The 24001-nt window shown below is 52.9% G+C and overlaps 2 protein-coding genes across 3 annotated transcripts in view; one reads left to right on the forward strand and one right to left on the reverse strand.

Moving 5' to 3' along the window:
• Positions 1-24001, forward strand: part of MGMT (O-6-methylguanine-DNA methyltransferase) — a 301054-nt gene that overhangs the window by 41524 nt on the left and 235529 nt on the right. The gene's annotated exons all lie outside the window — the stretch shown is intronic.
• On the reverse strand, positions 1090-3888 carry LOC134762022 (uncharacterized). Its single transcript, XM_063727455.1, has 3 exons — positions 3844-3888; positions 3553-3645; positions 1090-1638 (listed from the first exon to the last, which is right to left on the reverse strand). Exons 1-3 carry the CDS (start codon positions 3886-3888, stop codon positions 1090-1092), a joined length of 687 nt encoding a protein of 228 aa, XP_063583525.1.

Consider the following 24001-nt stretch of genomic DNA (forward strand, 5'->3'; position numbering starts at 1 on the left):
GTTCCAAGTTGTTTAGAATTGATAGAATTCCTAAATCTTGAGTTAAAATTCTACTCTAGGATGACTAAGAAAGACATGCTGTGTTTACGTGTATTTTCCAGTTTAACCAGAGGTGACTTTAGACAAGTAATTCTGTTCTGCCAATTTATTTCTCTAAGTGTTGTCAATTTAGCTTTTTCACGGGATTCTGGGATATAGAGTTGCTTGGTCCATTGAAATCTATATATGTACTTTTTTTTTTTAACCAAATCTAACTCTTCTGGGTTTTAGAAAGCATCTCCTGTCCACAGCTTTTGAGAAAAGTCCCGTAAATTGGATGACACCAAATGGCTTCAGCACCAGAATGAAAAGGAAGAGCAGCAGAGGCTTGGGGCACCCACCTGGGGGCTGTTTCCTAGCGCTGGGCAGAATCTTGGGGTCAGGGTTGGAGGGCCTTAAGGCCAGATTGGAGGTGGGAGCGTGGCGAGGTTGCCGTGCCAGGATGCACAGTGTCCAGCTGGGGTCCTGGAGCAGCTGGGGTTCTTCCCTCAGGGTGCTGTCCTCTGCCTGACGAATCCTGTTCCCTGTCTCCTCGGGAGAACACCAGTACCAGGACACCAAGAGTTGCCAGGTGGGGGCATCTAAGGAAAGGAAATGTTCATGGGATGCGCCACAGAGTTGATCCCTTGGAGAATATAATCGGGTGATTCATAGAGGCTAAAATATAACATAGTTGTTAGAAACATGTGGTTTTGTGGGAAATCACATTCCTTGGGGAAAACGCTGGAATTGACACATGAGAATGGGTGAGATGTTGGAAGAGGTTGAACAGGTGGGAGGACTGAATCGCTGCAGAGCCACACCCGGTGGTGGAAACATGTTGAGGGCCTGCAGGTGCCCTTGAGGAAGGGTTTTGGTGGATGACAAATATGATAGGAACCACGTGTCTTGGGGAAAACACTGGAATTGATGAGTGAGAATGGATACATTATTGGCTCTATTGGAAATTACAGCTGACAGATCTAAAGCTCTGTCATGCATCAGGGGCTTGCTGGTTATTTCAGTTAGTTTAGTAATTTCATTGACCTGTAACATATGTGTCAAAGAATTTTAGGAAGTTGATAGAAGTGTACATATTGATGAAAATAAAAATTCATAAGAAATAGATGATGGGTTTAGGTACAGAATAAGGGCACGAAGATAAATGAAACCAGTATACCAGATGCAGGCATGTGCTTCCCATGATGGGAACCCCAGATACCAGAAGCAGCCAGACACGGCCACGTGCTTCCTGTGATGGGAACCCAGTATACTAGACGTGGGCACGTGCTTCATGCAGTAGGAACCCCGTATATCAGATGCAGCCACGTGCTTCCTGTGATGGGAACCCGGTATACCAGACACAGGCACATTCTTCCTGTGATGAGAACCTGGCATACCAGATGCAGCCACGTGCTTTCCGTGATGAGAACCCCGTATACCATCTGCAGCCAGACACAGACACATGCTTCCTGTAATGGGAACCCGTATACCAGATGCAGCCTGGTGCTTCCCGTGATGGGAACCTGGTATACCAGACGCAGCCACATGCTTCTTGTAATGGGAAACATCTTGGAATATGCCAGGAATTAAGCAGTGAGCTTCTTGATGGTCAGAACACTGATGGGAACCAAAGTAGTTGCGTTAAGCCAGCACCAAGGTTCTGGGTTGTGTGTTTTGTTTAACACAGCCGTATTCACCTGGCCATCAGTTTTTTAGAGTGAGGAGACCTTCCCAGGGCTATTGGGGATCAGATGAGGGGCCTAGCATATACTAAGGGCAGAGCTCTGAATAGGTTAACAGGAGCCCTAGATCCCACTAGAGCTGGAACTAGTTTTATCTGTGCAGGCCTAGAGCCCCCCTGTGCAAAGTGGTGTCTGGGCTGGCAGCATCACCTGGGCCTACCCACTCCTGCTGTATCGGAATCCGCATTGCACAAGCTCCTAGCACTGGCCACTGTGGAGGGAATGGCGCTGTCTCGCGGTACCTTCTCCGCAAGGCTGGCTGCTGCTTTTCCTTGGGTCTGAGTCTGGCTGTCCTCTTTTCAGGTCGAGGATTTAAAGCCGCCTAGCTCAGGGCTCAGTCCTGGGTGTGTAGCTGGCCAAGAAAGGGCAGCGAATTCAATTTGCTAAGTGTCTGCTCTGCAGATGCAGGATGCTGGAGATGGGGGGGTGCAGAAAGAAACAGGCCCTGATTCTGCCCTCACACGCGATGGGGTAGAGGCGGCGAGGTGTTGGCAGCCATCCCTGCTTTAATTGACCTGAGCTGTCATTCCCTCAGCGATCAGTTTCACCTGTTTGCGGACTGCCTGTAGTAGTGCTTGCTTCTTGTTTTCTTTATATCAACTTATTTTTAAACACCCGCTTTAACTTCTTCCTAAGGAACTGCCGTGAGAACAAGTGTTTGCTGTGCTCATTTATTCTGTCACATGTTAATTTAAATCTATAGTTAATAAACTAGTGTCTCAACTAATCTCACCACCTGAGTGAGGCATGTTCAACCCCCTAGAGTCAGACCATGTCTTCCCTGTGACTTCCCGACACCCCAGGGCTCTGGAAGGGTCGTTCTCATGCCTTTGAGCTTCGGGTCTTTCATCATCAGAGAAATGGACTGTGTCTCATTTGCAGGGCTCTTGTAAGGATTAGAGAAGAGGAAAGTGAGTGCCTGGCATGAAGGAAATACCATCAATGTCACTAAACAACTCTTACTATTAAGTGTTTCTGAGTTGAGTTGTGGCTTAGTGATGCGTGAAACAGTTGTTGAATTCTAGTCTGTGCCGTTCAGTGCCTTGAATATATGTATACTTGATAATGTTTATGATAAGCGTTGGTGAGGATGTGGAGAAATTGGAACCCTGTGCGTTGCTGGTGGGAATGTGAAATGGAGCAGCTGCTGTGGGACACTTCTGGAGGTTCCTGAAAACGTGAAGCATAGAATTCCCATGTGGCCCAGCAATTCTACACCTAAGGACATACCCCCCAAAATTGAAAGCAGGGTCTTAAATAGATATTTGTACACTGGTGTTCATAGCAGCATCATTCACAGTGGCCAAAAGGAGAACACACGCAAACGTCTATCTGTGAGTGAACGGATACATTAAACGTGGCTTATCCATGCAATGGAATATTATTCAGCCTTAGAAAGGATGGGAATTCTGGCACATGCTGCAACATGGACAGACTTTAAAGACATTAGCTGAGTGATATAAGCCAGTCACAAAAGGACAAGTACTGTATGGGTCCACGGACATGAGGCACCCAGAACAGGCAGATTCAGAGATCAAGTAGAATAGTGGGTGCTGGGGGGTGGGGAGAGCTATTGTTAAATGGGGACAGAGCTTTTGCTGAGGTTAATGAGAAAATTTTGGCTATAGATACAGGTGATGGATACACAACTTTGTGAATGTATTTAATGCCACTGAATTACACATTTACAAAATAGTTAACATAAATATTGTGTGTATTTTGCCACAATAAAAATATATTTCCTAACATTTAAACAAAAGGAGTGTCTGGGACGTTACCTCCGACACACCTGGTCATTTGGCACCACCAGCGACCCCTGGCTGCTGGCAGGTGTCTGGAGCAGCAGCTCGGAGCAGGAGGCCCAGAATCCACAGTGCCAGGTCTAGGAGTGCAGGGGTGTGGCAGGAAGCGTGACCCGGCGGCTCCTCTTCAGAGCCTCGGGGACCACCAAGGCAGTTCTTGACACTTTATCCTCGCCTTGGTGTTCAGCATCGGAAAACAAGGAGAACTAGAAAGTCTTGACTTTCTAAAGGATGTGGTAAAACAAGGGAAGGCCATGATGCAGTGAGTCTTATCACACTCTTGCTGTGACCTTCATGAGGATGTTGGAGCGTCTTTTCTTCATTGCGGATGGAGGCTTCCAAACTCCACGGCTGATCCCCAGTTACAGTTAGTGTGCAGTAAGTCCTGTGAGTAGTCGTAGAAGTGGAGAAAATGGCAGTATCTTTTCTCTAAAAAATGTTTACAAACAGATACTTAATGTGAGTTTGCTTGCTAATAGGTTAGGTTCTTAGAGTTTAAAGAAGTAGTTAATTATCAAAGCTTTTTCATTCTTGACAACCAGCATTTTTCCTCTAATTCAAGCTACCTTTGAAATGAACACTGCGGATCTCTGAGATTTTCATCTGTGAATGTTGTTTGAAGAATTCATTCTGCTGTAATTTAGATAAAATGTACCTGCTGAATTTTGTAATAACATTCACAAAGTTTTATATTTTTGTTTGTGTTTGAAATATATGATAGAGGTTTTCCTCCTGGTAGTGAGAATATATCAATATGAGAGAGATACAATTATATCAATCAATTATTTGAACAAAGATTGGGTATTGTTTACATTTAATTTTGTAATAATTCCTATTTCCAAGGAAGAACAATGCACAATACTTTGTTATTGTGTCATTTATTTGTATTGTGGTCTTTGTTTTTCTTGAAACATAGGTTCCATGTATAAATGTGGATTTTATGTATATCTTTCCCCATGTATATTACAAGTATTTCAAATCAAATAACTTGGCCAAAATGATTTTTCTATATTAAACATTATATTTTCATTTAAACCACTAAAATTTCTCCTAGTTCAGTCTGATTCCTTCTTGCTTTTTTGCATACAGTGAGTGCTATGGTCCAAATGTTTGTTCTCTCACAAAATTCATGTCGAAACCTCACCCGTAAGTTGTTGGTATTGAGTTGGGGCCTTTGTGGGGAGATTAGGTTAGTGCCCTTATGAAAGAGACTCCAAAGAGGTAGAGCCCTCCCCGATTGAGGGTGCAGCAGGAAGCCGCCATCCGCGAGGAAGTGGGGCCTCACCAGGCACTGAGTCTGCCAGCGCCTTGGTCTTCAACTTCCTGGCCTGCGCAACTGTGAGAAAGAAATGTCTGTTGTCTATAAGCCGCCCAGTCTATAGGATTTTGTTATGGCATCTCAGATGGACTGACACAGTGAGCATGCCCCACCCGGAGATGGCCTCGCCCCTCTTGCTGTCAGCATCAGGACTGATAGAAGCTGGGCCCATTCAGAATTTCCAGAAGCTGTGTCAGGTATTGGGGGTCATCAGACTCTAACCAGTACCCAGCAGACAGATGGGACCTGAGAGAAAGGGTTGGGGTCTGCCCCTTCTCCGCTCCCTGCAGTGGCCGAGGGCACGAAGGAGGGCACAGTTCAGGGGATTGAGAGACGTGTGCTGACTGTCCAGCAGCAGGTCCACCTGCAGGCACGGTGCGGCCTGGCGTCTCGTCTGAGAGGACACGTGTGCAGGGCAGGCAGGACCCACGGCTGCTGCTTCCCCACTCGCCAAGGCCCCGTCAGGAGCAACAGCTGCGGCCCTGGGAGCCCACAGTCCAGCCAGGAGGTGGTGAGCACAGGGCGGAGTGTGGGGTTGGGGATTCCACTTGTGGTGTTCCCAGATTCAGGGGATTTCCACAAGGCCCTGTTGAAGGGCAGTGCTCCTTAGATAAAGTGCACAGTCCTTGGAGTGGGGGTCCTGTCTCATTACTTGATAGCACGTGTTTCAGCTGGCTCTTTAATGGGAAAGTTGGTGCTTTAGTGAAAGCTCCAGTCCCCTAGATACAGAGTGTGTTGCAGATATTTATCCATTCCTGGCTGAGCGCGGGGCAGTTTCCACCTGCAGATTCGGGCTCTGGCTCTGGGTTATGGACCTTTGAAAGTGGCCGTGCCAGAATTTGTGACCTTGACGTCTTGACACATCCTGTAAGTGGTATGACCTCAAGGGAAGAAAGCTAGTGTGGCCTGCCTATGGGTGGGCCTGTGGACTGTAAAAGCAGGTGTACTTAGCAGGAGTAGTTACCATGTTGCTGAGAGCCTCTAGCAGTTAGAGGTGTAGTCTTCAAATTCACATTTGAATGTCTCTGCCTACTACTGAGAAATCCACAGCAAGGGAAAAGAGCAAAACAGTCTTTCTGTGAAGGGTCTGTTTTATTTTTTATTTTATTTTAATTAATGAGATGGCGATCATCCAGGGAACAGGATCTAAACGCAGTCTTTGAACTTGAACCCTGTGTGTGGTGTCTGCGGGTTTGGGTGTGAGCAGCCTCACTCTGCTGGTTCCCAGCTTAAACGTCCAAGGAAGAGCTCATGACAATTTTTATATTAGTTCTTTAAATATTTTATTGTAAGTTCGTCTCTTCCCAGCCCCTCTTGCTATTTTTATTGCTCCATTTGAAGTTCCAGCCAATAGCCCAGGCCCTTTCTGTCTTTGATGTCTGTATGGTGGGCAAGATCTCATCACGACCCACATCAGTTTTGCCGTTAGAAATGTGTTGCCATAGAGGAGCACATTCATAACTGAAATCACCAAATAGGGAATTCTTTCTAGAGGCTGTGGCTGCCTCAGTGAAACGTGCATGGCTGAGCCGAGCAAGGAAGAGTTAGTGGGGTAGGGTGAAGGGATACAGGTGGCGTGGGGTGGGGTGGGGTGAAGGGATACAGGTGTGTCCCTCTTCTTACCCGGCATGATGCTACCAGAAAGCGGATGGGAGAGCTGTGTGATGAACAGGTGAGACCCTGGCTGGACCCAGGTGAGCTGCTATAGAAGCAGAATCAAAATCGTGTAGCACGTTGCCTTCCCTTTCCCAATAATGTAAAGAATTCCTCTTAAATGGAAATCTACTTCAAACTTTTATGAGATTAATTTTAATAAAAAGCTGAATCAATACGAAGCAGCTTGGGAAAACAGCTTCCCCCCAACCCAGCCCCCACCACCAATAACATTTTACAGATTCAAGCCCAGTATTTCTTGTTTCTAATGAGATGGAAGGGAGGGGTATTCTTGGCACCTGCTCATTTCCTTCCCTTTGGAAACTCAGCCAGGTTTTTATCATTAGCTTATGGGTCGCTAATGTTATGTGCACTCATAGCAGAAATGGAAATCTGCCATCGGTGAAAGTGGAGACCTTTGAGAATTTATGCACCATCAAAATGTAAATACCAACTCTTATAGAATATTGGGGTTAGCAATGTCGACAGTTCTACCCCGAGTGCAGTTGGTGGTGGGGCTCCAATGGAAACAAACTGGTGTCCAGCAGTCAGCTGTCTGCGCATCCATCCCTCCCACTCCAGCTTCTCCAGGTAAGACTGGCCGTGTGAGCGCGGAGGGTAGAAGGTCTTAGGGACACCTTAGGATGGGAGGCGAGCTGGTAGCTGGAGCTCAGCTTGGGGGTTTCTGGTGCTCTGCACATGGCTCCTGGACAGTGAGGGGCATTCTTCTGAATGGACCTCAGAGGTCCTGTGGTCCTCTTTGGCCAGAGGGCACGGGACCCCTTAGCTCATTTCTAGTAATGGGATGGGTGGGTGTTAGGAGGAAACACGCAGCCCAGCACAGGCTTCCCAGAGCACGTCGTGAATCTTTCTGTCCCCTCCCTGCCCCGCCTCACCTCTTCTGTGGCCTCCCTGCACTGTTCCCTTCCTGTGTCCTCAGTTGCCACGTGACTGACACGTGCTCGGGGCTCATTTGATGGCTCTGGCAACTTTCTCTACCTCGGTTTACCTTTTGGCTGCCCAGTGCTGGATCGCCAGTCTGCTTTACTGTTCACGGTAGGAAGGGCATCATGGCCTCACACATGGGCATGGCACCTGCGCTGGGGCTTACTCATCTCATGAGGCGATGTGTCACACAACGCTTCCTGAGGGTGGGATGGCCATGAGCGAGAGCGAGAGCATTCGCCTCCATCCTGTTCCTGTTGCAGAGGAGGAAGAACTCTGGGGCCCTGTTTGCTCAGGGTGGACTGAGGCCCAGACCAGCTTCTTGTCTCCACACCCTCACTGTGACCCCACAGGAAAGCATATTCCCAAATGTAACTGCGACACCACAGCCCGGGACTGCTGATTGAATGAATGAGTATTCTCCTTTGGGTTTCCCACAGAAGTTTTCCCCCAGTTCCGTACCATGATGGGTTGTGGCTTTGTCACCTGCAGTGAGAATATGCAAATGCTTTAGCAGATGTTGTGTGGCTCGAGCCTGCCTGCCTTATTCGGAGATATTTCACACCTCTGTGGGCTTCCAGTGGAGGACATCTCTGGGGAGGGAGTGCTGTCTCCATCGTCCTTTGGGAGGGCGTGAGATGGCTGCACCAGGCACCACCCTCACGTGGGCTCTACATCAGGAAGCATATCACACTGTGTCTGGCATTGGTGTCCTGGCCAGACGCCCTGTTTATAATGATAGAAAACAAAATTTTCATCTCTGTAATTTACCACCTTCCTTCAGCAGCATTTCACTTGGTTTACTTCCTTAATTCACAAAATATGTGAAGAAACTTTATAAATCTTAAACATGAGAAAATTCTAAATGATGTGTGTACACACACACACACACACACACACACAGACACAGAGTTGGCCCTTGGACAAGACAGGTCTGAACCGTGTGGATCCACTTACACTTAGATGTTCTTCTACCTCAGCCACAACAGAGACAGCAAGACCGCACCTGCCCCTCCCCCACTCCCTTCCCCCTCCTCCCCTCCCTTCCCCTCCTCCCCTCCCTTCCCCTCCTCCATTCCCTTCCCCTTCTTCCCCTCCCTTCTCCCTCCTCCCCTCCCCTCCCCCTCCTCCCCTCCCCTCCCCCTCCTCCCCTCCCCTCCCCCTCCCCCCTCCCTTCCCCCTCCCCCCTCCCTTCCCCCTCCCCACTCCCTTCCCCCTCCCCCTCCCTCCCCCTCCCCACTCCCTTCCCCCTCCCCCTCCCTCCCCCTCCCTCCCTCTCTCCCCTCCCCTCCCCCACTCCCCTCCCCCTCCTCCACTCCCGTCCCCCCTCCTCCACTCCCGTCCCCCCTCCTCCCCTCCTCCTCCCCTCCCTTCCCTCCTCCACTCCCTTCCCCCCTCCACTCCCTTGCCCCCTCCTCCACTCCCTTGCCCCCTCCTCCCCCTCCCCCTCCCCTCCCCTCCCCTTCCCCTCCCCCTCACTTCCCCCTCCCCCTCCTCCCCCTCACTTCCCCCTCCCCTTCCTCCCCCTACCCCCTCCCCCTCCTCCCCCACCCCGTCCCCCTCCTCCCCCACCCCCTCCTCACCCACCCCGTCCCCCTCCTCCCCCACCCCCTCCCCTCCTCCCCATCTGTTCCCCCTCCCCCTCCTCCCCACCTGTTCCCCCTCCCCCTCCTCCCCACCTGTTCCCCCTCCCCTTCCTCCCCACCTGTTCCCCCTCCCCTTCCTCCCCACCTGTTCCCCCTCCCCCTCACTTCCCCCTCCCCCTCACTTCCCCCTTCCCCCTCACTTCCCCCTCCTGCTCCTCCTTCTCCCCACTTTCCCCTCCCTCTCCTCCTCCTCCCCTCTCTTCCTCCCCCATCCTCGTCCCTCTCCCTTCCACCTCCCCCTCCTCCCCCTCCTCCCCCTCCTCTGCCTTTTCCTCCCCCTCCTCCTCCTCTTCCTCCCTCTCCTCCTCCTCTTCCTCCCCCTCCTCCTCCCCCTCCTCCCCCTCCTCTTCCCCTCCTCCTCCCCCTCCCCCTCCCCCCCTCCTCTTCCCCCTCCTCCTCTTCCTCCTCCCCCTCCCCCTCATCCCCCTCCCCCTCCCCTCTGCCTCCTCCCCCTCCCCCTCCGCCTCCTCCCCTCCCCCTCCCCTCCCCCTCCTCCCCTTCCTCCTCTTCCCTGTCCCCCCTCCCCCTCCCCCTCCTCCCCTACCTCCTCTTCCCCTCTCCCCTTCCCTCTCCTCCCCCTCCCCCTTCCCCTACCCCTCCTCCCCCTCCACCTCCCCCTCCTCCCCCTCCACCTCCCCCTCCCACTCCTCCCCCTCCCCCTCCCCCCTTCTCCCCTCCTCCCCCTCCCCCCTCCTTCCTTCCCCTCCCCTTCCCTTCTCCCTCTGCTTCCTCTTCCTTCCCCTCACTTCCCCTTCCCCCTCCCTCTCCCCTTCAACACCCCCCTCTTCCTTCCCCTCCCCCTCCCCATCCCCCTCCTCTTCTCCTCCCCCTCCCCTTCCTTCTCCTCCCCCTCCCCTTCCTTCTCCTCCCCCTCCCCTTCCTTCTCCTCCCCCTCCCCTTCCTTCTCCTCCCCCTCCTCCCCCTCTTCCCCTCCCCATGCTCTTCCTTCACCTCCCCCTCCCCCCTCCTCTTCCTTCCCCTCCCCATGCTCTTCCTTCACCTCCTCCTCCTCTTCCCCCTCCCCATGCTCTTCCTTCACCTCCCCCTCCCCCTCCTCTTCCCCCACCCCCTCCCCCTCCCCCTCCTCCACCCCCTCCCCCTCCCCCTCCTCTTCCCCTTCCCTTTCCTCTTCCCCCTCCCTTTCCTCTTCCCCATCCCCTTCCTTTTTCCCATCACCTTCCTTTTCCCCATCCCCCTCCTCTTCTTTCCCCTCCTCCTCCTCTTCTTTCCCCTCCCCCTCCTCTTCTTTCCCCTCCCCCTCCTCTTCTTCCCCATCCCCCTCCTCTTCTTCCCCTTCCCCCTCCTCTTCTTCCCCTTCCCCCTCCACTTCCTTCCCCTCCCTTCCCCCTCCCCCTCCACTTCCTTCTCCTCCCTTCCCCCTCCCCCTCCACTTCCTTCCCCTCCCTTCCCCCTCCCCCTCCTCTTCACCTCCCCCTCCTCCTCACCTCCCCCTCCTCCTCCTTCACCTCCCCCTCCTCCTCCCCCTCTCCTCCCCTCCCTCCTCCCTGCTCTACTCCCCTTCCCCCTCCCTTCCCCCTCCACTTCCCCCTCCCCCTCCCCCTACTCTTCCTTCAATTCCCCCTCCTCTTCCATCACCTCTCCCTCCTCTTCCTTCAACTCCCCCTCCTCTTCCATCACCTCCCCCTCCTCTTCCATCACCTCCCCCTCCTCTTTCATCACCTCCCCCTCCTCTTTCATCACCTCCCCCTCCTCTTCCATCACCTCCCCCTCCTCTTCCATCACCTCCCCCTCCTCTTCCATCACCTCCCCCTCCTCTTCCATCACCTCCTCCTCCTTTTCCATCACCTCCCCCTCCTCTTCCATCACCTCCCCCTCCTCTTCCATCACCTCCCCCTCCTCCTCCACTCCGCCTCTCACTGCTCTGCTCCTCCTCCTCTCCCCTCCTCCCCCTCTCCCCTCCTCCCCCCTCCCCTCCTCCCCCTCCCCCCTCCCCCTCCCCCCTCCCCCCTCCCCCCCACTCCCCTCCTCCCCTCCCCCCTCCCCCCCACTCCCCTCCCCCCTCCCCTGTCCCCTTCCCCACCTTCCTCCTCCTCTCCTCCCCCTCCCTTCTCCCCCCTCCTCCCCCCTCCACTCACCCTCCCTCTTCCCCCTCCCCCTCCCTCGTTTCATCTCCCCTCCCCTCCCCCTCCTTTCCTCCCCCCTCCCCCTCCCTCTCCCCTCCCTCTCCCCTCCTCCTCCCCTCCTCCTCCCTCTCCCCTCCTCCTCCCCCTCCCCCTCCCCTCCTCCTCCCCCTCCTCCCCCATGCCTCCCTCTTCTCCCCCACGCCTCCCTCTTCTTCTCCCCCTCCTTCCCCTCCCCTCCCACTTCTCCCCCTCCTCCCCCTCCCCTCCCCCTCCCCTCCCCCTTCTCCTCCCCCTCCCCTCCCCCTTCTCCTCCCCCTCCCCTCCCCCTTCTCCTCCCCCTTCTCCTCCCCCTTCTCCTCCCCCTCCTCCTCCCCTCCTCCTCCCCTCCTCCTCCCCCTCCTCCTCCCCTCCTCCTCCCCCTCCTCCTCCCCTCGTCCTCCCCCTCCTCCTCCCCTCGTCCTCCCCCTCCTCCTCCCCTCCTCCTCCCCTCCTCCTCCCCCTCCTCCTCCCCTCCTCCTCCCCTCCTCCTCCCCCTCCTCCTCCCCCTCCTCCTCCCCTCCTCCTCCCCTCCTCCTCCCCTCCTCCTCCCGTCCTCCTCCCCCTCCTCTTCCCCTCCTCCTCCCCTCCTCCTCCCCCTCCTCCTCCCCTCCTCCTCCCCTCCTCCTCCCCCTCCTCCTCCCCCTCCTCCTCCCCTCCTCCTCCTTACCCTCCCCCTTACCCTCCCCCTCCCCCTCCTCCTCCCCTCCTCCTCCTTACCCTCCCCCTTACCCTCCCCCTCCCCTTCCCAGCCTACTCACCATGGAGATGATGAAGACCTTCATGATGATCCACTTCCACTTAATGAATAGTAAATATATTTTCACTTTCTTAGCATTGTCTTAATAACTTTTTCCAGTTTATTTTACTGTAAGAATACAGTGTATAATATACATAACATACACAATGTGTGTTAGTTGAATGTTTATGTCATCATTAAGACTTCCATTCAACAGTAGGCTATTAGCAGTTAAGTTTTGGGGGAGTCAAAAGGTTATGTGGATTTTTGACTGTGTGGGGCTTCAACAGCCCAATCCCTGTACTGTCCGAGCATCAGCTGTATACATACATATCTTGCCGTTTGTATTATAGTAGCTCTGTGCATGGGGCATGTCTCTGCAGGAAGAGGGACTGTCCTGACTCTTTTGGGCCTAGTGGTGATTGTCTGGGGCACTCCTCCCAGAGCCCTGACTACTGACAGGTCACTTCAAGAATCAAAGAACCTCGACTATGATATCATTTTTCTGTAAGCCCTGGACTACTATAAATTATGTTTTATCTGTCATAATTAAGACTCGGAGACTACTAAGCTGTCTTCGAGGGGAAAGGCCTGTCCCTTTCTCCAGAGAAATAATTAATTGTTAGAGTATATGGTTTTTGAAGAATTTACTGTAAGATAAAAGACTGGTATTTTATTCTTGCATTTATTAGTATTTAATCAAATGGAAAGTGCACTTTCGGCCTGGAAATCTTGGCTTCAGCTGCAGGATTAGACTGAATTATTGTTTAAAGAGTAAAAGGTATAAAATTATATGTTCAAGTTATCAAGCCACTGATAGGTTTTGGGTATAATGTAACTAATTTAGAACATAAAATTTCCTGCCTTGTGGACTAGAGCATTGGGTTAATCATTTGGAAGCAGGGTGCACTTCCTCTGCTGCGTGGCCTCGCGGTGAGATGGAGCCTGTCGCTCCAGGAGCACGAGACCTTTACGGAGTCTGGTGCCATCAAGGCCCACTTGTCCACAGCCACCGGAGCGTGTCTGGAACACCAGGAGCCACTGGAACGTGTCTGGAACACCAGGCTCTTCCATTCGGGACACTGAGTCATAAATCATCCCACGCGTCTCACGCAAGAATTCTTCCCTGCAGAAATTTCATGAAACTTAGTCTTTGCTAAGGGTAAAGAGGACTTAATTCTCTTTGTTCTCAGTGGTGCGCAGGCTTAATGCTCGTGGGTGTTGACTGGTGGCCGGCACATCAACAGCTCGTGGGTGTTGACTGGTGACTGGTGGCATTGCTTTGCATTAGAGGATAGCTGGCCTCTCTACACCATGACTTAGAAAATTCCAGCCAGGCACAGTGGCTCACACCTGTAATCTCAGTACTATGGGAGGATTGCGTGAGGCCAGAAGTTTGAGTTCAGCCTGGGCAACATAGCAAGACCCTGTCTCTACCAAAAAAGAAAAAGAATAAAGAAAATTCCAGAAACATTTGTGACAGCATCACTGTTGAGGTTGTAGTGCCACAGGCAGTGCAGCAAGCATCTGGTTTATCTGCATGAGCTCATGACGTGTTCATCAGTGGGCAGAAAAAGATGGGATCAGACAAAACAGATGCTCTCAGGATCCTTCAGATCAGGATAGCAAATGTTTCCTGAAATGGGCCAGGTCGGAAATATTTCTGGCTCTGTGATGTACAGCTGCTATCATAGCTACCTGACCCTGCTGTTAGAGCTGCTGTAGACAAGACTCAGAGGAGGAGTGGGGCTGCTACCCGTGACACTAGACCGAGGTTGCCGAAACTGGAGTGTCCCATTGTGTGCACGTGTCCTAAAGCATCTCCTTCCATCTCCTTGTCTACTCCTACCGTCTGCGTACAGAGCCCCTACGGTGCAGGTGCAGAGCCTCTACGGTGCGAGTGCAGAGCCCATATGGTATGCTTACAGAGCCCCTAAGGTGTGACTACAGAACCCCTAAAGTGCAGGTGCAGAATCCCTACAGTGTATGTGCAGAGCCCATATGGTGCTAGTACAGAGCCCCTACGGTGTGAGTACAGAGACCCTACGGTGCGGGTGCAGAGCCCCTATGGTGCGAGTACAGAGCCCCTACGGTGCAGGTGCAGAGCCCCTACGGTGCATGTACAGAGCCCCTACGGTGCGAGTACAGAGCCCCTACGGTGTGGGTGCAGAGCCCCTACGGTGCATGTACAGAGCCCCTACGGTGCGGGTGCAGAGCCCCTACGGTGTGGGTGCAGAGCCCCTAAGGTGCGCCTACAGAGCCCCTACAGTGCGGGTACAGAACCCCTGAGGTGCGCCTACAGAACCCCTATGGTGAGGGTGCAGAGCCCCTACGGTGCGCCTACAGAACCCCTACGGTGAGGGTGCAGAGCCCCTACGGTGCGCCTACAGAACCCCTATGGTGAGGGTGCAGAGCCCCTATGGTGTGCGTACAGAGCCCCTACGGTGTGGGTGCAGAACTCCTAAGGTGTGCCTACAGAGCTCCTATGGTGCGCGTACGGAGCCCCTATGGCACGCAGGCTTGCCCCACCACCTGCTGTCCCTGGATTCCTGTCAGATGTCCACGTGCCCAGCCTGACTGGGCATGGCCCTCCTGGAAGCAGTTTCAGGGCCAGTTCTGATCTCGAGTGGGGATGGAGAGCTGGTGTCTGGGCTGCTCAGAGCTCAAGCCCCGCACATCATCAGAGTGACCTTACCAGCTCCAAGTGCCCCTTTTCCCTCAGTTTCGTTATTTGGGAAGTGAGGAGGTCACACCAGCCTGGACACAGTGAGGGGATTTCAGTCCGTGTGTCCCCCTGTCGCCCGGGGTGGCTGCATGCAGGGTGAGTTCAGAGAAGCTCTGGATGCAGTGAGTGAGGCCCCTGCCCAGCCTCTTGGTGGAAGTCACTGGCCTCACAGCTCACTGCGATTCAGAGACCTGCAGTGTGAAGATTCTTCCAGATTACTGGATGGAAGGGACTTCAGTGACCTCATGTAAGAAAGGAAGTCACCCACTGGTAGCCTCAGAGAGGGAGCCTCTGGCAGTCTGGCTCACAGCCGGGCCAGATTCAAACTGTATCCAACAGCAGCTGCTAAGAGAACCCACCTCAGTCCTGCAGGAGTCTACGCTCTCCTCCAGGCCCCCAGGGAGGATGTTTCCACCTGGTACCTTGGGGAGATGTGGCCAGAGCTGCTGGAGGGACCCTCTACCTGCTGGGGTCAGGGGGTCTACATCTGCCCACAGTGTTGGCTCAACAAACGTGTGCTGCCCACCCCAGGCCCAGGGCAGGTCCCACAAGGCCGAGGCTGCACTTTGCTGTCCAGGGGGCCGCAGCTGAGGCCTGTGCACCTCCCCAGTGCTAGTGCCAGCAGCACAGTGCAGGAGTCACAGCTCCAGGAGGACATGCAGGCTGCCTGCCGTGGGAACGTCCGTCTGCCGTTTGCAGACCGAGGCCCATGTGTGCAGAGGGAAGCGTGCCGGTGCAGCGCATGCAGGGCCATGGGAGATGGACTGACCAGTGGTCTGGACCGAGAAGGCAGCAAAGGGCCCTGTGTGCTGAACTGAGCTGCTGGGACTTAATGCACACAGAACCACGGCATGTAATGGAGAAGAATTCCCTGCTCTGGGAAGCCTGGGTAAGGGTGAGTGGGAGATAAAGAAGCAATCAGAACGCTGCTGAGTCTGGTGGGGGTTGGAGGTCACTGGAAATAGCTCCTCCCTAGTTTTACTCAGATCTTCTTGGCAGGGTGCACCTTAGCATTTGTAGAAGGTACCAAGGCATGCCTGGGAAGGGCATGGGGGCCCTGCAGGGGTCACGGGCTGGGAGAAGAGGGGCTTACTACCTTGGGCCTCTGGACACAGGTAATGCCTTTGCCTCAGGTGGCCAGAAGTGCATGTAGGCTTTGCAGAAAGCTACTGTTCCTTTCCTGTGTGGGTGTGTGACTCCTGGACGGTTGCCGGAGATTGCCCTGAGGCTGGGGTGGGTGCCCGTCCTGGAGCCCCCATCCCACAGTGCTCTTTGTCCATAGGATCTGCGCACACAAGGGTTTGGTTGTCAACCTGGAGACACGCATTATGGTGAATCCCAGTGTTGACTGATTATATCATTAAGTGGGTAACATGACACAAAAACCACATGTTCTGAATGTACAAATTCCATCCCAGGGCAGGTAGAAAATTGTATTCACCATGGCTTTCTTCCCATGGCTTCATTGCAAACACTTGGTGCTTTGCTAGTACAAGGTCCTTCCTTGGTGGGGAGGGGTGTAATCCCATGGCGATGGCTGGACGAGGAGAAAGAGGAGCGTCCCCTCAGCCACTGGACGGGACTGTCCAGGCTGTTCCACAGTGGCCACAGAGAGCCCCCAGCACCTGCTCGGGGCAGGAATTAGTGGCTTTGGCTGCCTTGCTTAATTGAGAAAGTTGATGTTTCCCTCAGATCTTCTTGTGTTCGCACATGTTACTTATTCTCTAAGAAGTCAGTGAAACTTCACCCAACTTTAGAGGCTATAAAGAATAAGGTTATTTTCTGCCATGACATATTTAAGCTGAAGCTTCCCAAGCTGTAACAGTTTGAAGAAGTGACATTTCATTTTGAACACCAGCCTGCCACCTCTTTACTCCTCATGACAGGCTGTCACTGTGCAGCACAGCAGTTAGTTGGTTCCTGAAGTGCCAGAAAATTCCCAGGTTGTGAGGAGTGTGCTGCTGGTGGGGTGAGATGTGTGACCCGGCGGGGGCCTCGGCGGGCACAGGTGGGAGACCTGGGCCAGAGCCCTGTGGGGTGAGTGCCATCCTGGCCAGGCCACACGGCCGGTGCAGCTTCTTTCCCTTCTGCAAGGCAGTTGGCATTATCACAGATGTTAGCGTAGGAAGTTCTAGCAGGGCTAGTTAAAAATGAGGGAAAACATGGTGTTTTCTCATTGTCTTTTTCATAGTAAACTAAAGGAATCACGCTTGATGAAGGCTGAAGTGTGGTGTGATTCAATCGGGCATGAGAGAGTGCTGAGGTCTCGGATGTCTCGGGCCTGGGGTCAGCTCGAAGAGATTCATAGGCGGATCTCCAAGCCCATGCTGCCAGGAGGGCCGGGTTGCCGACGTGGACGGGCACAGCTCCCTGGTTCACACAAGACTTGGGGTTCCCTCCACTGTGGAATCCGTCTTGCTTTTACAGGATTTGGGGACTATGAAAGCTCTTCTCTTCTAATGCATTCCCGTTGTCTAGAGGCTGGGGAGCACTATTTGATTTTAAAGGAACAGCCACAGTCCTGCCAGCTCCATAGAGACAGCGGAGGTGGCCTCGTGTTCTGAGCAGAGGGTGCCATGGTATTTCTGACCAGGCAGGACCCTGGCTGGATTCATGAGATTGTGTGAGTCCACAATGTGCTTGTCAGAAGCCAAGCGTCCTGGAGTTAGGGTCAGGTTCCCATGGTGGGTTTCATTACCCTCCTAGAGACTGGCGGGGTCCCAGCCTCTTGGAAGTGCCCGCTCAGACACTGCCAGGTACCTTGGAGGTAGCAGAAGCATCTCTTGATGGCAAGTGTCCATTGTGACCTGTGTTGAAGACAAGGTCTGTGTGAGAAGGTGCACTGGTACCTACTGTGTCCTAATGACCTGGGAGTGTCGTGAAAGCAGAGCAGCCCGTGACCTTCTGAAACCAAAAGAGTGGCTGCCCGCTCTGCCTCCTGGCTCCGGTGCAGAGACGTTCCAGGGTTCTAAGGCCTAAGCTGGCTGCACTACCTCCCGCCCTCAAGAACGATTGGCATCTCTGGCATGCTCAGGCCCCTGCAGCCTTGCCAAACAAACAAACAAAAACAACTTGTAATTTTTCATTTTATCTGTATTTTAGCATTAAAATGTTTTCCTCTACACAATTAGCTAGAGGACGCACAGTGTTTAGCCTGTGGCCGTGTCTCCCAGCTCTGCCGTGCACCGGGCATGTACACCTGAGTACTCAGGTTTGCACACCCTCTGACACTGGGACATTCATGTCATGGAACCTCTTCATATAGATTTTTCTTGGGTCTGCAGTGAGATGGCAAGTAGGAAAGCCTTTTATGAAACCTCTTAAAGAAACAGGTAATAGTTACTAAGAACCTTCCAAAAATACTTTTTTTTTTTTTTTTTTTTTTTTTGAGACGGAGTCTCGCTCTGTTGCCCAGGCTGGAGTGCAGTGGCGCGATCTCGGCTCACTGCCACCTCCACCTCCTGGGTTTACGCCATTCTCCTGCCTCAGCCTCCCAAGTAGCTGGGACTACAGGTGCCCGCCACCATGTCTGGCTAATTTTTTATATTTTTAGTAGAGATGGGGTTTCACCGTGTTAGCTAGGATGGTCTCGATCTCCTGACCTCGTGATCCACCCGCCTTGGCCTCCCAAAGTGCTGGGATTACAGGCATGAGCCACCGTGCCCGGCCCCAGAAAGACTTTTATAGGCTGGTCTTGACAGTGTTCTGGTATCACAAACGAATCGTCAGTTAGAGCTAGAGTTGGTTTAGCTAAACTGTCGGAATGGATATGGGAGTGGCAGTTATAATCTGGAAACGTTGTTCCAAAGTGCTTGAAGTTCCAGGGAATTTTTGGAGCAATTTGTTAAAACTGTACACATTTACGTTTTCTGCCCTTTTCTCTAGGTGTGATCTATTACTTTCACACACACACAGCAGTTTGTATGTTAACTGCTTGCTGACTGATTTCCTGCTTGATTGCACAGATTCAAAGCAGTGTGTGAGCTTCAGAACAGCATTTATCTTCCCGCATTACTCATATTTAGTTCCATCTATGTACCAAAGAGAAGAGTTTAGAAAAGAAAACCAGATTTTATGTTAAGTATGATTTTTAAATGTAGACAGGTGCCAGTTTATATCTCAAAATGGGTGATTTAAAGACGAGTGAACAGATTTCCTTAGATGTCCGTCTGCTTCTGGGATCTGATGTGTAGGCATCTTCACGTTGGTTTTATAATGTGCCACACGTCATGTGTTATTTCAATGACTATGCTGAGCCCTTTAATAAGACACACGTGCCTGGGGTGCTTCTGGAACCTTGCTGCCAGGGCTCATTGTTCAACTATCCCTAATTCCCCAGGGCTCTTGTTGTTAGAGTATTCTTTACAACCAAAGCATCATTAATCAGAAAGGTGCTCTGCTGTGCGGGGCCAGCTCCGATGACAGTAATAAAAACCGGCACACCTCCTGTTCAAGGACCCAGACCCTGGAAGTCTGTGCGTAAGCCAAGACATGAGCAGTATTTGTGGAATGCGGCTTCAGGTAGAAACCTTCTTTTAATTTGCAGGCCTGGTTATGTAATTCTAATGCAGAATCTCCCCTTCGGTTTTTGCATGCGTGTAGCCGGGTTCACAGAACTTTAGCCACAAGCAGGAGTGTTTCCCTTTTTCCAGGGCTCCCGTGTTAGGCCCCCACGAGGAGCCTTTGGGGTGGCATTTGGGAATGCCGTTTGGATCCCTTCTCAGTTTGACATCCCAGGTGGCAGCTCCAGTTTTGTCTGGTGAAACGATTTCAATGTAACAGAACCCCTTTCGGTTGTGAGAGCAGAATGAACTGAGCCACACTTGACTGTCTTGTGCTGGATGTGACCCAGCTGAATCCACGGGGAGACCCCTGGTTACAGCTGGGACCACGGGTGGGATCTCTTAGCCGTGGCCCTTTATACTTGGTGAGCATCAGCCACACCGCGTGGCCAGGTTTATGATTAGGTGATAGGGATGAAGTGTTTTTGACACATGCTTTTCTTTTTTTTTTTTAAATTAAAATACTATCTCATGCCTGATTTTGAGGTGGGCTGAGCGTGAGTCCTGAGGATGAGAGGGGCTTCCCCAATGCCCCTTATTCCCTGCTCAGAAGGGAGATTGCAAAGCTAGTTTTCATCTTGTGATGTCTTTGTGGGAGGTTGTGAGGCAGTCCGACATGGTCCTCTTCCTCCCTCAGGTCAGCCAAACTCCCCCTTCACACAGACCCGAAGCCCAGGCCACAGGGGACCTGGGCTACCTTGTTTGTAAACAGCTTACAAGGAGGCAGGTGATTTCTCCCTTTTAGCCCGTTCGTTTTTATGTTTTTGAGGTGTGGTCTCACTGTGCTGCCCAGGCTGGTCTGGAACTCCAGGACTCAGGCGATTCTCCCACCTCCGCCTCTGGATAGGTGGGACCGCAGGTGCACATCACCACACCCGGCTAGTCTGTTTCTGTGTGTTTTCATTGCACAGGATACCGGCAGTGGAAATGGTTAAGAGGGAAAGACATAGCTGCAAAGATGGTCCTGGAAGGACGGTTTTTAGACCTGATGGTTTTTAGTGCAGCAGGCCTGGAAAACGACTACCAGTAGGGGAAAAAGAAGACAGTGTCTGTTTCTGGGTCTCTTCCTTTTAATATGGCAGGAACTGGCCTCTGGCGCCAATTGCTTAATTCAGAACATTGTTATTTAAACGCCATTCACGTTAAAAGGGAGATGAAACGAAATTCATTTCATTTTTCCAGAGGTCTCCAAATAGCCATGAAAAATCAATTTTTTTCTGCCACCAAGTACCATCAGCCACTCATGTGGTTTAGGTGGATGCCGTGGTGGTGCAGGGAGCACTGCGAGGCTGTGGGGCCGCAGGCTTGTGCTTCGCGGGAGTGGGAAGGGGGGACATTAGGAAGCCTGACTGTTGAATCGCTTGGGTGTCCTAAATGTGGGCTGTGGTGTTGTCCCAAATGTGGGCTGTGTTGTCGTCCCTCTGTGCAAGCCCGAGAGGCAGACAGCACTGAGTCCACTGGACGCCTGCTTGTCTGGTTGCCCCTTAGACTGTGGTACTCTCAGTGACACGGCTGTCCCATTATGTGCACATGCCCTGTTACAGCTTTTGGAGCCCCCTTAGGTTCAAAATCTGGAAGTCCTAAACATTTGGGTCTTCCACGTCGTCGTTTATTCTGCAGATTCGAAGCTGGCGTGTTTGAGTTAGACGGGACACTGGAGCTGCCTGCTTTCCTTTGATGGTACGCCGAGGGCCTCTCTGCCCCTGTGTGTTCCCTGAGGTTCCGGTGGGCTGCTTCAGGGAAGAAGGGCCAGGAATTCCTCTTTCTAAGACAGACCCTGTTTTATGGAGCTGTGAACCTTGTGCTTGGGTGTAGTAGGTGGTTGGCTTTTTTCTTTTCTCCTTTTCACAGCACACTTGTAGCCAGAGCAGATTCTATGATTTGCCTGGAGAGAGCTTGCACACACATTGTCACCCTGTCTCTGGTGGTTGTGGCTGCAGCCTCCCAGACACCTCTCCCTGTCCCTGCCCTTGACACGCCTGGAATCTGTGTTCTCCTTCGTTTCTCCGACTTGCATCCCAGGACTTGGCCCTCACTGCTCCAGGAGCTGCTGAGGCAGTGTCATCTTAAAGCCGGGTCCTCTCCCTCCTGGTGACCTGGTCACCACCTTCTGCTCATTAATGCTCTGTGCTTCTTCCAGCGCCAGTGCCTTTGCCTGTGCGCACCTGCCTGCCTCAGTCTCTCTTCTCCTCTTCCTCTCCACCCAGAAAACTACAACACTATCCCTTCTGTCTCAGCACTTCTTCCAGGAAGCCTTCTTGGACTCCCCAGGACATCCAACCCCTTGATACAGGCTCTCATTAATCCTGGAGTTCTCCTTCTGAACTCCTATCTCAATTATCATTGCATGATTCATATAATTAGATGTTTTGTTCAACATATATTTGCTGAGAAATTCTGGGTGCCAGGCACTGTTATTCTAAATGCTGGGGATACAGCAGTAGATCAGCTAAGACTACTCTGGGTTGAAGGAAAACAGGAATTCCTCAGAACACAGACTTGAAACCAGCCCAACTTTCCTGTTCTCACACAAGGAGAAGCCTAGCCAGCCGTGGAGAGCTGCGATGGTGTAGTGGCTGTGGAGAGCTGTGGTGATGTAGTGGCCGTGGAGAGCTGCGGTGGTGGAGTGGCCGTGGAGAGCTGTAATGTGGAGTGGCCGTGGAGCGCTGCGGTGGTGGAGTGGCCGTGGAGCGCTGCGGTGGTGGAGTGGCCGTGGAGAGCTGCAGTGGTGGAGTGGCCGTGGAGAGCTGTAATGTGGAGTGGCCGTGGAGCGCTGTGTTGGTGGAGTGGCCGTGGAGTGCTGCGGTGGTGGAGTGGCCGTGGAGAGCTGTAATGTGGAGTGGCTGTGGAGAGCTGTGGTGGTGGAGTGGCCGTGGAGAGCTGCGGTGGTGGAGTGGCCGTGGAGAGCTGTAATGTGGAGTGGCCGTGGAGAGCTGCGGTGGTGGAGTGGCCGTGGAGAGCTGCGGTGGTGGAGTGGCCGTGGAGAGCTGCGGTGGTGGAGTGGCCGTGGAGAGCTGCGGTGGTGGAGTGGCCGTGGAGCGCTGCGGTGGTGGAGTGGCCGTGGAGCGCTGCGGTGGTGGAGTGGCCGTGGAGCGCTGCGGTGGTGGAGTGGCCGTGGAGAGCTGTAATGTGTAGTGGCTGTGGAGAGCTGCAGTGGTGGAGTGGCCGTGGAGAGCTGTAATGTGGAGTGGCCGTGGAGCGCTGCGGTGGTGGAGTGGCCGTGGAGCGCTGCGGTGGTGGAGTGGCCGTGGAGTGCTGCGGTGGTGGAGTGGCCGTGGAGTGCTGCGGTGGTGGAGTGGCCGTGGAGAGCTGTAATGTGGAGTGGCCGTGGAGAGCTGTAATGTGGAGTGGCCGTGGAGAGCTGCGGTGGTGGAGTGGCCGTGGAGAGCTGCGGTGGTGGAGTGGCCGTGGAGAGCTGTAATGTGGAGTGGCCATGGAGCGCTGCGGTGGTGGAGTGGCCATGGAGCGCTGCGGTGGTGGAGTGGCCGTGGAGAGCTGTAATGTGGAGTGGCCATGGAGCGCTGCGGTGGTGGAGTGGCCATGGAGCGCTGCGGTGGTGGAGTGGCTGTGGAGAGCTGTGGTGGTGGAGTGGCCGTGGAGAGCTGCGGTGGTGGAGTGGCCATGGAGCGCTGCGGTGGTGGAGTGGCCGTGGAGAGCTGTGGTGGTGGAGTGGCCGTGGAGCGCTGCGGTGGTGGAGTGGCCGTGGAGAGCTGCAGTGTGTAGTGGCTGTGGAGAGCTGCAGTGGTATAGTGGTGCTTCTCTGAGAAAGTGACGTCTGAGCATGGTTGTGAGTGAGATGACAGTGGCCACTGTGCAGGCTGGGAAGGAGACAGAACAGTAGCACGGACGCTGTGAAGCGAGAGCGAGGCTGGAGTGTGAGGGGCAGTGGCAGGGGGAGCGGGGATGTGGGTGCGATGGGGTCATGGGGGACTGAGGCCAGAGAAGGAAGTGTGGCCCTGCCGAATTTGAGACCATTTGGGCTAGGGGGTCCCCAGTTTTTTTGGCACCAGGGACCAGTTTTGTGGAAGACTGATTTTTCCACAGATGGGAGTGGGGGGATGGTTTGGGGATGAAACTGTTCCACCTCAGATCACCAGGCACTAGATTCTCATAAGAAGCATCCAGCCTAGATCCCTCCCATGCACAGTTCACAATAGGCTTCACACTCCTATGAGAATTTAATGCTGCCGCTGACCTGACAGTAACACTCGCTCACCCGCTGCTCACCTCCTGCTGTGTGGCCCGTTTCCTAACAGGCCGTGGACTGGACCCCTGGCTTAAGCTGTATCCACAGGAAGTGTTTTCTCATCGTGATGGAAATGAAGGGAAGATGTGATCTGATTTACTTGTGTGTGTTTTCATTTTATTCTAATCTTTATTTTTTTAACTCACAGAATTATTGTACACCTCAGTTTTTATTCAGAAAAGCATTAACCATCATTTGTTTTGCATATAAGACATGGTGAGATAACAATAAGTGGAGAATGTTTGCCATTGTTTTTCTACTTGACATCGATGGTGTAACATATTAGCTTTTTTTTGTATGTTATATTTACCCATGTATTCATAATTTTAGGTACTCTTTATTTCTTTGTATAGCTCTCATTTTTCTTTTTCCTTTTTTCTTTCTTTTTTTTCAGTGGGGACAGGGTCTTGCTCTGTTACCCAGGCTGGAGTGCAGTGGCACTATCGTGGCTCACTGCAACCTCAACCTCCTGGGCTCAAGCA

This window comes from Pongo abelii, chromosome 8 (assembly GCF_028885655.2).
Source record: "Pongo abelii isolate AG06213 chromosome 8, NHGRI_mPonAbe1-v2.0_pri, whole genome shotgun sequence".
Lineage (NCBI taxonomy): Eukaryota > Metazoa > Chordata > Mammalia > Primates > Hominidae > Pongo > Pongo abelii.